Source organism: Gekko japonicus, unplaced genomic scaffold (assembly GCF_001447785.1).
Source record: "Gekko japonicus isolate JY-2015 unplaced genomic scaffold, Gekko_japonicus_V1.1 scaffold1214, whole genome shotgun sequence".
Lineage (NCBI taxonomy): Eukaryota > Metazoa > Chordata > Lepidosauria > Squamata > Gekkonidae > Gekko > Gekko japonicus.
This window is the reverse complement of record NW_015173160.1, coordinates 25145-41168: the sequence shown is the minus strand read 5'-3', so window position 1 is coordinate 41168 and position 16024 is coordinate 25145. Positions and strand designations below refer to the sequence as shown.

Genomic DNA, 16024 nt, shown 5'->3' with positions numbered 1-16024 from the left:
AGCAGGAGCATCCCTATGGAAGCTGCCTGGGTGATTTCTGACCAGCCACAGACTTTCTGCCTAACCTACCTTACAGCGTTGCTGTACAGATTGCAAAGCCAAAGAGAATGAGGTAAGCTGCTTTGGTCCCCGCTAATGAGAAATACAGAATTTTGCCTAGAAAGAGGCTGCTGAGAGGGGAGGAGATAAAGTTGCCAGCTTTAGGTATGGAAATTCCTGGAGATTTGAGGGGTGGAGCCTGGGTAATAATTGCTGCCACTCTCCAGGTGAGGGCTAGAGATCACTCAAAATTACAACTGCTCTTCAGGTAGCACAGATCAGTCCCTCTGGAGAAAACAGTGGACTCTGTCATTATACCCTGCTGAGGTCGCCACAGCAAATTGACACTGTTTGCCCAAAGCCAGAGCACTCTCCCAGAGCCTCTTTCTAGATCTCGTTGTATTTATTTCCACAACGGGCCTTATTTATAGTATGCATATAATTATATAAAAATAATATTTAATGCCGAGTTCACTATCAGTATAATTGGATGAAACCTAAGTATTTTTACAAGGAACAACACTAATGCAGAAAAATAAAGCCACAATAGTACAGAGAAGTAAAGTCCCAAAAATTTCAATGTGTCTCATTCCTGTTGTATTATAATTTCATAGTCCAACTTGACATTTATTTATTTATATATTTATTGTTTCAACTTTTACCCCACCCTCCTCGTTGAAGCAGGCTCAGGGCAGCTTACATAAAAACCAATAAAACAAGATACATATCACAATAAAAATACATAAAACATAACATTCATCATGGAGTGGACTCTTATAGTTCCAGGAGGATTCAAATAATCTTGAAATTCCATAAGCCATAAACGGGCATAGTCCAGATGCAAGCTGCCGCATTTTGAATAATTATTTTTCAAAGCCAAAAGGCTATAGTGGGACCCGATCTCAGTAGTAACACTTACAGACATCATTTTAATCAGTCACAAAGGATCCAGTCTGGAGGCTGTCATTCCAGTCCCAGAATATTTCTCCTAGTTCCAGGAGCTGTCATTCCACTCAGGGGGCTGTTGTTTCAGCTCCAGAACACTTCTGCTACTCCCAGGGGCCATCATTCCACTCTGTGACCTGTCATTCCAGTGCCAGTAGTCTTCTCCTACTATCAGGGGCCCCCATTCTATTCTGGGGGCTATCATTTTCACCCCTGAACACTTCTGCTACTCTCAGGGGCCATCATTCCTCTCTCAGGGCTGTCATTCCACTCCCAGAACACTTCTTCCACTCCCAGGGGCTGTCATTCCACTCTGGGGCCTGTTACTCCAGTCCTACAGCAGTTTATCTGGGCCCAGAGACATGCCACTCCACATTTTCATTGCAAGTATTTTGTGCTGTAATGTATTTCCATAGAGCCCATGCAAGTCTGGGGAAGAGGAGGTTGACAGAGGACATGATTGCTCTCTTGAAGTATTTGAAGGACTGTCACTTAGAGGAGGGCAGGGAGCTGTTCTTGTTGGCAGCAGAGGATAGGACTCGCAATCATGGGTTTTAAATTAAGGGCAGGATGGTACTGGCTGGATATTAGGAAAAACTATTTTACAGTTGGAGTTGTTCAACAATGGAATATCAGCTGCCTAGGGAGGTGTGAGCTCCCCCCAATGACAGTCCTTAAGCAGCAGCTGGACAAGCACTTGTCAGGGATGCTCTAGGCTGATCCTGCATTTAGCAGGGGGTTAGACTAGATGGCCTATATGCCCCTTCTAACTCTGTGATTCTATTATTCTAAGTCATTTGGCATTCCTTCTAGTGCACTCAAAAAGTGCTCAGCAGAATCCAGTGCCATTGCAGCAATGCCAGCTCAACAGAACTGATGTGAAGCACAGAATCCCAAGCAAGCTTCCCAAGCAAGCAGGGTGCAAGCCTAGCAGAACCACTAGAATGTACGAGTGCCCAGCAGAACCCAATGCTACTGTGGCAATGCCAGCTCAACAGCACTGATGTGAACAAAGAATCACATTCCAAGTGGGGGGAGGCATTGCAAGCCCAGCAGAAGCTTGTTCCACTGTGGCAATGGAAGCAAAAAGAGGACTAATGTCAAACCAGACAATCCCTGCAGGTACAATGTGCAGAATGCTCAGCAGAACTCTTTGCCACTGGCATTGCAGGCTTAAAAGGACTGCTCTCAAAGCACAGAGTTACAACAAATACAAGCAAGGGGGGATTTTGCAAGCTCTGTGCAAAAAAATGAGAAGGGAACACAGGAAGGCAGGCAAAGGGGGGGAGATTCTCTCTTGAAACTGACAATTACTAGTTTGAAACTGACCAGAGTGTTTCCAAGGCTAGAGAATTCTGCACCCCCCTTTGAAGTTTGGTAAACATTTTGATTGAGGAGAGACTGTCTGGAAAAGTATCCATTCATGAACTGCCACAAAACTCCATGAACAGCTTGAAAGTTCATGAAAATTTCATGCTGATTTTTAAAAATATTAAACTGTTTATTGAATATTACAATAAAATGCAATGCAGTTCTTAGTAAAGTATGAATGAAAAACAATTACAAAATGATAATTAAGTTTATGGTGAATCAAGGATTTCCATTACAAGTTATCTGCCAGTTCTGAGTTTATCATTCAAATAATTAAAAATAAAAATAAGTGGAGTTCAAGACAGTTTTAAAGATCCTTCAGCTACTTAATTGTAAAGATATAAGGTGTGTGAATCAATTAAGGGTACTTTCTGTAAAGTTCCTTCTGGGTCAGGAAAAGCCTTCTGGGTCAGGAAAAGCCATGATGACCATTTGGTCATAATACTAGTAGAGGTAACCTATCTATCTTGCTGTGCAATCCAGTCTGAGGTCCCACTGATGCATCAAGGGGAGAGTATGTTATACCTCACGTTCCTTACCTATTCAACAACAGGCAATTAAAAATTTGTTTCATTGGCATCTCACCTTATCAAAACTCATATATTAATCCACACATTTTATCATCATGCTGGAAACAATGTGGGGCAAAAGGCTCTTTTTACCATTGTTGGTGGTCGTGTAGTAAGATTAATTGATTTTAAAGTGAAATCATATCACAAATTAATTTACCCAACCTTAATTCTTTTGAACTTAAGGCCAAGAATCAGGATTCCTCAAAATACTAAAGACCTCATTTCCACCCTTTTAGCAGCAGCAAAACATGTGCTTGCTTCAAATCGGAAATTTCATGCTGGTTGAGCTGCCATGAACTTCATTTTGCAAACCACGAACCAGCCAAAGTTCATCATGAACTTTAGTTTGTGATCCAGTTCGTGCCTATCCTTATTGCTGGTTTTGCATGATAGTAGATGCTTCATAAGCAGATCCATTACAACTAGCAGAGATCAGCAGGTATACAGCAGACACAAGAACGATCTGGTTTGCAAGAGTTTCACATGCTGGCACAGTGTGGTAGTCTCCCACAAAAGCATTATGATCACTGGAGAAACCTAGCATTGGACTCCTGCATCAGAAAGTAATTTTTTTTTTTACCAAATATAATGGTGTGACCTTTGTATAATGAAACAAATATTTCCTCAGGTTATTTACTTTATATACAAAACAACCAAAGACAAATTATTTAGCAATGAAATTCTGAAATAATTTTCTAGGTATTAGCAAAATGAATTATGCAGTTGCCAGTCCCAGTCAAAAGTTAGGGTTGGGCCACCTCTTCACACTGCTTCAGGGATCTGAATTTCCTTCTCATGGGAATTTTGCAAGAAGAGACAAATGGCTGTGTCATCTCAGTCATTCAAAGGAGCATGGTGGTGGCAGCAGATCTGAGAAAGGAGAGAACCATTGTGTTGACCAGGGAGGCAGACAATTTGTAGGAGATGATACCAACAATGAGAACACTAACTGGATTAGTCTTGGGAAATCTTGTAATCATAATGAATAGGTTCACTGTCCATACCCAGAGCCAAACATCCAAGTCATATTACTCTCACTACACTCCTACACAGTTGTGCACTGCAAAGACCATTGAAGTCAATGAGCTTAGAAGGGTGTAATGCAGGATCTAAAAGATCTTGCAGGTTAATTGCTGCCTAAATGCCTTCACACGTTCTTGACATTGTATCTTATGCCAGGTTCCAATCAGTATAGCTTCCCTCCTTTCTATAGGAAGTGGGTCTGTTCAAGAACTCCTTGAACCTTTTCAGCCATTGTGTGTTTCACAATAACTTATTTTATGTCTGGCTTTACTTACCACCAAGACATGGGGTCTCAATCACCAATGGCAATGTCCAGCAGCAGCAGCAGCAGCAAAAAAAAAAAAAGTTAATAGATTTAACTGTGGCTCTTATTGATTTTTTTAATGGTAGATTATTCAAGCGGTAACATCTTTTTTCCCCCATGTTTCCTAGAATGGATCCTCCCGAAATGATCACAACAAATGGAGCAATAGTGGTAACCTTCATTTTTAAATTTATTTTTCTCCTATGGTACAATTAGACATATATATGACACTACTGGTCCCAGGAGAATCTTTAAGCTGCCTTGTATCATGACTGTATAAGAGGCTGAGAGAGAAGAGAAGGACAACAGTTTGGAATTACCATGATAAGAACATAAGAATATAAGGAGAGCTCTACTCAATCAGACCAATAGAACCATCTAGTTCAGCATCCTGTCTCACACAGTAGCCAACCAGTTCCTCTGGATGGCCAATAACAGTGCATACAGGCCAAGGCCTTCCCCTGATGGTGCCTCCTGGTTCTGGGATTCACAGGTTTAGTGCCTGAATGTGGAAGTTCCCCTCAGTCACCATGGCTAGCAGCCACTGGTAAACTTATCCTCCATGAATCTATCAAATTTTAAAGCTGTTTATTCCTGTGGCCATCACTACATCCTCTGGCATCAAATTCCACATTTTAATCACTCTCTGTGAAAAGTAGTGTTTCCTTTTATCTGTCCTGAATCTACTGCCCATCAGCTTCATTGGATGCACTCGAGTTCCAGTATTTTAGGAGAGAGAGAGAGATTTCTATCTGTCGACTCTCTCCACCCCATGCATAATTTTATAAATCTCTATCATGTCTCCTCTTAGTCATCTCTTTTCTAAACTGAAAAGTCCCAGACTTTTCAGACTTTCCTCTTAGGAAACATGCCCCAACCCCCTAATCATCCTGGTTGCCCTCCTCTGTAATTTTTCCAGCTCTGCAGTATACTTTTGGAGATACCGTGACCAGATCTGTACAGAGTATTCCAAATGAGGCCATACCATATATCTATACAGGTACATTCTCAATCCCTTTTCTAATAATCCCTAGGGGTTGACACTTTCATTGAGCTATCCATTACAACCCAAAGATCTTTTCCCCTCTCAGTCTCAGCAAGTTCAGATCTCATTCACCTATACTTGAAGGTGGGATTTGTTTTTGCCCCAGTGTGCATCACCTTTCACTTCCCAGCACTTAACACCATTTGCCACATTGTCGCACACTCACCCAGTTTGTGGAGGTCTTCTTGGAGCTCTTAACAGTCATCCTTGGTTTTCACCATCCTAAATAATTTTGTGTCATCTGCAAACTTGACCACTACACTACTCACCCCTAGTTCCAGATCGCTGTTGAATAAATTAAATAGCATTGGCCTCAATACCAATCCTTGCAGGACTCCACTGCTTACTTCCCTCCATTAGGAGCACTGTCCATTGATTCCAACTCTTTGTTTCCTGTCATTTAGACAGTTTTTAATCCATAAGAGAACCTGTCCTCTTATCCCATGACTGCTAAATTTACTTAGACGTAGTGGTGTGCACGCACAAAAAAATTGAATTTTTCGGGTTTGGATCTACCAAACCTGAAAAAATTTGGTATTTGCTGATATTCCCGAATCCCAATATAGGTATGATACTGGGGTTTGGGAATTATTGAACTAGCTGAATAATTCAGCTCAATTATACCTTATGGGAACTGTCCCCATAGGGTATAATAATCCCCCCTTTGAAAGGGGGGTTTCCCATCACTGAAGGGAAGACAAATTGCCTTCCCTTCAATGAAGTTTAAATCCCCCTGAAGTCGCACAGCAGAGGCGGCACACTCCATTCATTGAAGTGAAAAAATTTTGCCTTCCCTTCAGTGATGGGAGCTGGCTGCCCCCCAAGCTAGCCCCCCCTGCCTTCCCTGGCCCACCTGCTGAGGCAGGCAAGTTGGGGAAGGCCCTAGAAGGAGCAGGGAGGTATTTAAATGCCTCTCTGTGCCTTCCCCGGCCCACCTGCCAAGGCAGGCGAGCCAGGGAAGGCCTTGGAAGGAGCGGGGAGGCATTTAAATGCCTCCCTGCTCCTTCTAGGGCCTTCTCCAACATGCCTGCCTTGGTGGGCCAGCCGGGGAAGGCTGGGGGGCTGCCTCCAGGCCTTCCCTGGCTTGCACACTTTGGTGGATCGGCCAGGGAAGGCGGGGGCTAGCTCAGGGGGCAGTGCTGCCTCTGTATGCATGCCTCTGTGGTGCGTGCTGCTTCTGCAGCATGACTCCAGGGGCATTTAAACTTTAAAGCTCTCTGGAGTCACACCGCAGAGGCGGCACACTCCCTTCACTGAAGGGAAGGCAATTTGTCTTCCCTTCAGTGATTGGAGCCAGCTGCACCCTGAGCTAGCCCCCCTGCCTTCCCTGGCCTGCCCGCCAAAGTGTGCAAACTGAGGAAGGCCTGGAGCCAGCCTCCCCAGCCTTCCCTGGCCTGCCGGCCTTCGCGGTACAACTCCCCAGCAAGGGAAGGTATTTAAAGTTTAAATTCCTTCCCTTGGCTGGGGAATCACTCCACTGAGGTGGCACCAGCCCCAGAAGCAAGGGAAAGTGTTTTAAGTTTAAATACTTTCCCTTCCTTGCTCAGCAAAGGGATTCGGGGAATCCCTGTTCAGCCAGCCGAATCAGATTAGAGAATCTGATTTGGCTTTCGGCAGGCCCAAATAATGCCGAATAGGCGTGATTCGTTTTGTTTTTCAGTTTGTCCGAATGGTATGCACATCCGTACTCAGGAGTCTCTGGTGAGGTACCTTGTCAAAAGCCTTTTGAAAGGCCAAGTACAGAATGTCTACTGGGTCACCATTGTCTACATGCTTGTTCACTTTCTCAAAGAGCTCCAAAGTGTTGGTGAGGCAGGACTTCCCTTTGCAAAAGCCATGCTGATTTTCCCACAGCAGTCTTTTCCCCCCATGTGCTTAACAATTCTATTTTTTATGAGTCATTTGATTAATGATTTGCCCATTCAGGTAGTGTGAAGGGAGAAATTGTTAGGATGGCTGCCCTGAAAGCATCACACAGATCTGTAGACCCTGGGGCTGCATCACCCCTTCTCTCCTGATTCCCACTCATGCATGCTACACCAGAAGAATCTGATCTGGGGAAAACTGGGACTAATAATAAATATTTACCTCACAAAATAGATAATAGCAATCATGAAAGTATTTAGTTAGGTAAGGACTGTCCATGGGCACCATGGGGCCTGCAGAGGCTTTTCCTGGTGCCTGCCAAGTGTTTTTGGAAAGCGGGCAGGGCTAGGAGGAGGTGTTGCCCAACAGGGCTGCTAATTGGCCATTGGAGGTTTGATTAACAATACAAGTTTTTAAAAACATCGCTTTTGCAGCAGCTGCCACCACAACACAAGGATATTCAATGTGAAATAAGGTAAGATAAGGCACCCATTTTGTGGCATCCCTTTTGTGCCTGTGCCCACCATCCTGTGTCAGAATTGCAAAAGAGTCTGCAGGCACAAAAAGGTTGGGGACCTCTGATTTAGTTAGTGTGTTGCCCATTTTGGCAAATGGTTCTTTTAAGGATTTCAAGAAATAATGACTAAAGTTGTGGTGGAAGGAGAAGTAGCTTTATTTTATACAAATTACAAATATAAAACAGAGAATAGCAGAAGGATACCCACATCCCTTTCAGCCCTGAAAATATCAGCAGCCGGTTGACTCAGGTACATCTTCTGAAGGTTGCTCAGCACCAGCCTGATCTGAGCTGAGGTTTTCTTCCCCCCAGTTTTTCCTTCTTCTTCCAAAGAAAAATAACCCCTCCTAAATTATAGTGTGTATGTGATACAATTCAATCCAGTTGGGACTCATCCTAAGGGTGAGAGAACATCTCCCCCATTCCAACACCAGGTGCAATTACTTAAAACAAAAAACCCATCACCATTAACACCTTCCAGCCTGGTGCTGTCATCTAAACACAGAAAGAGACACTTGTGGTCACCACTGTCTCCTAAGATTAACAATGGTCTTCTGCAATACCTCTACAATTAGTTACTTATAGTCTGCCTTTCTCAAAGTGGATTACAGAATTATAAAAGTGCAATAAAGGATGGTACAATACATAGAGTTAACAATAAAATAAAACTGAATTACAAAATTAGAGAATATGCTGGTTGTTTGCACATTCTTCTCAGAATAAATGGTGAGATTTAAAACTAAAACCAGTGCTTTTTGGACTATTTTGTGATTTATTTTCTCTTACAGTGTCGTGAACTTTGCTGCTTGGAGATTCAGGTGGACCAAAGGAAAAGGAAGAAGAAGAAAAAGCTTTCTAAACGTGAGATTACTACTTCATTAAACGCTTCTTCCAAATCTGGATTATAGGTTCTTTAACAATGCACTCAAGAGCAAATCCAGGCTGGATTATTCACAAATACCAGAATCCATACTTGGACATTTGTTTATGTAATTTATCAGTTAGATAATATTTTTTTACTCTGAAATTTAAAGTCCAATCAATTGGCCAGAGTAAAAGACTTGGATCAAGTTTATGCATTAGTATTTGAGTTATGGTGTTGTTTTTTGTTTGGATTTTTTTGCACATTTATTTTTATGCTGCTGATTATTAAGGGGTTATTTGGTATTCAGTGATGCTTAACCCTTTGAGCTTAATTACCTTGCATATTGTGAGAACATTATGGTTACATCGTACCCAGTTAATAAATGGGCCAGACTACAACTATTCTTTATAACTGTAATTTCCTTCCTCCCCAAGTTTATTTATCAGTTTTAAACATAAAAATATCATTCCAATTATTTACAACTTTTACATATTTGTGTCTACCTTTTTCATATTCATCCATTTATACACACTGGCCCATCTTTCCCAAAAAAAACCAGTATCATCTTTTCCTTGTAGTCAAGCTTAGTTTCTCCATTTCTGCTACCTCTAATATTTTGTTAGCTACCTCATTTTTAGTGGGCAGTACATTTTGTTTCCAGTATTTGGCTAACATTATCCTGGCAGAGGTTAGAATATGAATTATCAGATATTTGTCATTTAATTTATAACCTTCCGGTAAAATATTTAATAGCGCTATTTCAGGTGTCAATTCTATATTTCTATTCATTCTTTCGACTATTATCTTCTGCACCATTTTCCAGTATTCTTGTATCCTACTACACCGCCACCACATATGAAAGAATGTTCCAACATTTGTTTTACATTTCCAACAATCCTTATTTACCGATGGGGTGCATTTCGCTATCCTATCTGGCAACCAATACTAACGATGCGTAACTTTATATATATATTCTTTATAGCTTATCGCTCTCATATGATTAACCACTTTCCATGTTTCCTCCCATTTATCCATATCTATGATGTAATTTCCTAAAGATACATCAAGACAGTAGTTCGTTAGTATAGTTATTAATTATTATATACTTTTCCTCCAAAGAGCCCCAGTAGGAGTACATGCCCTCTCATGTTCATCCTCATAACCACTCTGTAAAATTCACTGATCCAAAGTCATCCAGGAAGCTTGAAGTCTGGTGTGGATAGTCCCTGATCCATGTCCACCACTAATAATTAATAATAGGGTTGCCAACCCCCAGGGGTTGCCTGAAGATCTCTGGGAATTACAACTGATAGATGACAGATATCAGTTCCCCTGAAGAATACAGCTGCTTTGGAGGGTGGACTCTATAACATTATGCCTCTCCCTTCCCCAAATGCTACCCTCCCTAAATCTCCAGGAATTTCCCAACCTGGAGTTGGTAACACTGTTAATACCACAGAAGCTTTCATCACTATTTTTGTTTATCTACAAAATTTGGACCCTGCCTTTCTGCCCAATCAGGGCCACTTTCATCAGGCCTGTTGACTTATGGTGCTCGCCAATTTACCCTACCTATCATGAGCAACCTTCTCTCATCCTGCCAAACTAGTTATGGCCTAAGTAGTCCATAGACCAGCCCTAATTATCCCTTTCCTTCCCAAGGAAATGAAATATGTGGGGGGAAAGTCCCTTAACAAGCTATTGATAGAGGACCCCACTCCAAATCCTGTTTGGAAATTGAAACAGAGTTGCGCAATCACACGTCCCTTGGTGCTGCAGGCTTAACTCCTCACTGCCCGATCAGACAGCACATTCGGTGAGTGGTGGGTTTTTTTGCCTTTCCCCTCACATGCACATAAACAAGGAATCGAACCACCGTGGCGGTCTGTGACTATGGATTGCTTATGCAGTTAAGTGCACACTGCTAAGCTAGCAAAAAATGGCACCAAGTTGGAATGGAGTGGGCAGCCCATCCCAACAGCTTGTGTGTGCTTGCGTGATCAGACAGTGGAAAGTCGATCTGTGGCCCATCAGAACCAGCTAGAACTGGACTTTCCCCAGTGTCTTTTAAGTCTGCTTCTATGGCAGAGCAGCACAGGTTGCCAGCAACTGCAGGACCTTTCCCAGATGTTGCTGTCTGATTGTGCCCTTTAGTTCCATCAGGCATTTGCAGCTGAGTTGCATCTAAAAGCATGTCTGACCACATCCTGGGACACTCAAGAGTCAAATCCCTACTCAGCTATGAGATTCAAATGTACACATCATGGAGTACAAAAGTTTGGCCTGGGTCCACACCCTGTGTCTGGCAACCATGTGTGAACTGTGGATTCTCCTGAGTTTCTACATGAGTGCTCTCCAATTGGGATCAGAACTGTGGTGGACATCAATAAGCCTTCCTCCCTGCACCATTTTCCCAATCTGAAACAGTCCTGAGGTGCTTTCGGGAAAATTCATGTATTCCCTGGGATACGTACTGGGTTCCCCCAACAGGTCCAGGTGCTAATTCTGTCTCAGCCTAACAAGGTCTGACAAAGTTATTATAAGAATAAAAGGGGATGAGGGGAGAAACATATATGTCACTCTAGCCTCCTTTGAAAATGTTTGTGCTAAAAATGTAATCATAATTAGCGGGGGGAAAATTCATTTCCTTATTTAGGACTGGAACTGGTTTATTCATAAATCTCTAGACCATTTTCTCCATCAAGACTCAAAGCAATGAATTTGAAAAACAACGTATGTCTGAATCTACATATACTGGTTCCAATCGAAGGAATGCTGATTTTATTTATAACAGGTTTGGGAGAGATTTGGTGTTGCTAATATAATCTTCTTCTTTTTTGGTACTTGCTCTCTTTCTTTAGAACAAGTTGTCAAGTGTACATTGAAAGGATCCTTTGAAGAAACCCAAAACCTTTCCTTGTGCTGTAAATCCTGCTCTCACTGCACAGATCCCACCATCTTCCACTATGCCAAATTCAAGCAAGCAGAGCTGGAGGTTCTGCTCCCCAAGAAGAGGCCACTTCCTTGCTTTGTATGTTATAAATGAGCATGGCAGCATTGTGGATGAATTACAATTATCATGTCTCTAATTACTAGAGTCATTTTAAAAAGATTTCTTTTTTAATTTTAAAAAATCTTGCTTATTTCAGGGTGCTTGCATGTCATGTGGATCAAATGTGCAGAGGAACAGAAATCTGACCTTTCCTTTAAATTCATTTCCCTTTGATCAGGATGTAATAAATGATGTAAGTAATGTCAAACTTTCAGGCAAGGGGGAAAGCCAAGCATCATAAACTGTCTCCTATATACACTGTACTTATTTTGGACACTGTTAGCCCACCTTTCTCCAGTCACTGACTCACGGCAAGTTAAGATATTATCCTGTAATACAGCATCTGTTGCCTTACATTTAGCAACTGTAGCAGAAATGTATGGTACATTTTTTTTCCTGCACTGTTCCTAATCACTGCAGATAGATGCATATCTGAATTTATTCATTTAAGTTATTTAAATATTTAATTGCAGTCTTTCCTCCAAAATAGGGTCCCCCATATAAAAATTCAGTGTGGGAAATGAATGAGTTGACAAGAAATATCAATGTTCCAAAAGAATAATTGCATATAGTCTGAAACACATAGAATATGACCCAATTCTAGCTTTTCTAAATGACACCCCAGGCTGTGTTATTATATATTATTTATTTGGTGTTCTTTTTAATTTAGGAATTTTATATGCCTCCTCTCCAGAGACCTTCTTGAGGCAGCTCAAAAGTAAAAACAATGCCATAAATGTGTATGTTATGTGCCATCAAGTTGCTTCTGACTTATGGCAACCCTATGAATTAATGTTCCCCAAAATGTCCTATCATTAGCAGCCATTCTTGGGTCTTGTAAACTGAGGGTCATGGCTTCCTTGACTGAATCAATCCATCTCATGTTGGGTTTTCCTCTTTTCCTTTGCCTTCAACTTTCCCTAGCATTATTGTTTTTTTCAGTGACACTTGTCTCCTCATAATGTGACCAAAAATACCAAAAGTACCATAAATCCAGCACTACAAATTATCAAAATTTAAAACTATCAATTTTCATAAAGCAGCATAAAATAATCATTGAGCAGCCTAAACGATATCCATAAAACAGTCCTCAGGCTCGTAGAAAACCGTGCAACAACTTAAAAAGATAAAATCCATTTGTAAAAAGAAATGCTTTGGCCTGTCACCTAGGCAACAGTAAGGCAGGCACCAGGTGAGCTTTAAGGGGAGTGAATTCCAAATATCCTGTTTCTACCCACCTATCTTTGTAGGTGTATGCACCAACAGCTGGGGTTGTAAGGAAGATCTTAACTGGCAGGCTCTTTGGGTCAGCCCATGAACCAGTAAGATTACTAGGATGCCAGACTACAAACTTGGAACAAGAATTATGTTGGTTGTTCTGAATGCCAGAGACTGGAGACTGTCAATATTCAGTCTACACTTTCTGATTTATTGGCTGACTTCAGTCATCGCATGACACCATGGTTTAATTTGTTATAGTAACTTACTGATTGTCTGAATGCAGACACTGCATTCCACTTTGGTTAGTTGGGATTCTTTACACAAAGATCTGAAGCCAGGATCTGAAGTTCATTTATTAACTACAGTTAGTCTTAAGTATGCTTTTACATGGTGTCTGAATGCAAACACCCTGCTTTAATCATGTTCTCTGGCAATGCCCTCCTGAGCAACAGAGAAGAGAGCAAATATTTTTTGTTGAGGAAAACCAGAATTTGAGCAGTTGCCTGTGAAATGAAATCTAGTTTCACAAACTAATCATAGTTAAAACAAGCTCTGCTTTCATTTATGGCCCAGAGTGCAAGAAGACAAGTCCCTGCCGGAGTAAGTTTACAATCTAAAATTGACATAAGCACACCAAAAAGGGGAGGCAGGAAAGCAAAGGGGAGGAAAAGGGAAGAATACATATTCATTCCAGTTACACCTTAAGGTTTAGCTTGAGTGGAGCTGGTCAGGCGTGTTTGTCTGAAGCAGTACAACAAATTTAGAGTCCAATGGCACCTTTAAGACAAACAAATTTTTATTCAAGGTATGAGCTTTTGTGTGCACGCACACTTTATTAAATATGTTAGAATGGCGGGCAAGGTCAAACTTATAGCCAGAGAATGAACAGCAAATTAACATGCAGCATGATGATGATCAAGATATGCAAAGTGACACTAAATAACAAATTATGGTTATAAGGTAAACAGTTGTAAAACAATAAATATGTCAAACTATTTCAGTATTTCTTTTTCAGAATAGTATAATAGAATACTGAGAGGCATGGCATCATGAAGGTGTTCTAGGAGGCAGTTTCAGGCAAGAAGGAACCAGTTGAGGGAGCAAGAGCAGCTACAGTCATAGTGAAAAACAGAAAATCTATCAGAGAACTGGGGGTATGACTCGTGGAAGAAGATTAGGAAGGCTCTGATAACATGTCAGAATTTGTGATGTGTACTTTTTGATTTTCAGGACACGGAATTTGATTTACACTTCAAAGCAAAGCAATGGTAAGACAGAATGTTTTAGTCCTGTTCACATGTTATAGTAAATGGACATGCATATATGTGCATACATCTGTTTGTAAAGAGCCAACATGTGTTCACTTTACAAATGAAACTAGAGACCAGTGCCTGGATAAATGCGAGGTTTAAATCACATGTTCCATTTTACATGCATGGAACATAACATAATTATTACTTGATACACATATAAAGAAAAATCAAGTGTACTCTATACACATTTTTTATGTCTAAGGCCGACAGCAGGCCTGGACTTCACCCTCTTTCCTGCACCTGCAGCTGGGCCCTCCCCAGAGCTGGGGAACCCAGACCTGCCACTGGGACTGCTGGCCTCTTACCTGGGGCTGGAAGGAGCACCACAACAGCAGCCAGTGATTGGGAGTCTAGCTGGAACTTGGGACTTCCCAAAGGTTGCAGGGAAGAACACTGCCAGATGCCTTGTCAAAGCCAATGATGGCAGCAAGCAGCGCCAGCTGGGGAGGCCTGTGGTGGCAAAGAACACCACCAAGGAGGCAGCCACCACTCTGTGGGAATACACCACTCTAAGTCCTCCCGGCCAGATGAACTGCATCCAGGGATACTAAAAGAACCCATGGATGTAATTTCTGAGCCTCTATTATTTTTGAGAATTCTTGGAGAATAGGTGAAGTGCTAGAAGACTGGAGGTGGGCAAATGCTGTCCCCATCTTCAAGAAGGGGAAAAGGGAGGATCCAGGTAACTACAGACCCATCAGCTTGACTTCTATACCTGGGAAATTTTAGAACAAATAATCAGTCCTTGAGCATATAGAAAGAATGGCTATGATTACTAAGAGCCAGCATGGGTTTCCCAAAAACAAGTCATGTCAAACTAGCCTTATCTCTTTTTTTGAGAAAGTTACTACCTTTTTGGATCAGGGGAATGCTGTAGATATAGTTTATCTTGATTTCAGTAAGGCTTTTGATGAGGTTCCACATAATATTCTTGTCAACAAATTGGTAAAATGTGGTTTGGATCCTATGACTGTTAGGTGCATCTGTAACTGGTTTACAGATCACACCCAAAGAGTGCTTATGAGTGGTTCCTCATCCTCTTGGAGATAAATTACAAGTGGAGTGCCTCTAGGATCTGTCCCGGGACCTGTTTTGTTCAACATCTTTATCAATGATTTGGATGAAGGAATAGAGGGAATGCTTATTAAATTTGCAGATGATACTAAATTGGGAGGGGTAGCAAATACAGTAGAAGACAGTGTCAGGATACAAGATGTTCTTGACAGGCTGGAAAACTGGGCTAAAACAAATAAAATGACTAAAATATATTTCAGTGGGGATAAATGTAAAGTTCTGCATTTAGGTAGGAAATATCAAATGCATAATTATAGGTTGGGGGAGATGTGTCTTGGCAGTAGTATGTGTGAAAAGGATCTAGGGGTCTTAGTAGAACATACACTGAACATGAGTCAGCAGTGTGATGCGACTGCTAAAAAGGCAAATGCGATTTTGGGCTGTATCAACAGAATTACAGTGTCCAGGTCAGGCAAAGTGATGGTACCACTTTACTCTGCTTTGGTTAGACCTCACCTAGAGTATTGTGTTCAGTTTTGGGTGCCACAATTTAAGAAAGATATAGACAAGAGAGGGGTCTGGAGACCAAGTCCTATGAGGAAAGGTTGAAGGAGCTGGGTATGTTTAGCCTGGAGAGGAAATGACTGAGAGGTGATATGATAACTATCTACAAGTACTTGAAGGGTTGTCATATAGAGGATGGTGCGAAGTTGTTTTCTTTTGCCCCAGAACGACAGACTAGAGGGGGGAATGAAATGCCCTCTTTACAAGAACCCACAGCAGTCACAACGCCCCACTAGCAGAAAGGCTGGGTGGCACAGAGAGCCCTGGCCCGGAAAACACACCCCAGCCCAGAGAGGTGAACAACAAAAGTAGG

General features: G+C 41.7%; 1 protein-coding gene across 1 annotated transcript in view; it reads left to right on the top strand.

Annotated features, from left to right (window-relative positions):
• LOC107119840 (cytosolic phospholipase A2 epsilon-like) overlaps window positions 1-16024 on the top strand; it is a 62149-nt gene that overhangs the window by 25056 nt on the left and 21069 nt on the right. Inside the window, exons 5-9 of the mRNA XM_015422454.1 lie at window positions 4383-4425; window positions 8471-8543; window positions 11409-11578; window positions 11697-11792; window positions 14051-14088. Of these exons, the coding sequence (XP_015277940.1) occupies window positions 4383-4425; window positions 8471-8543; window positions 11409-11578; window positions 11697-11792; window positions 14051-14088 (420 nt within the window). The remainder of the gene's footprint in view (window positions 1-4382; window positions 4426-8470; window positions 8544-11408; window positions 11579-11696; window positions 11793-14050; window positions 14089-16024) is intronic.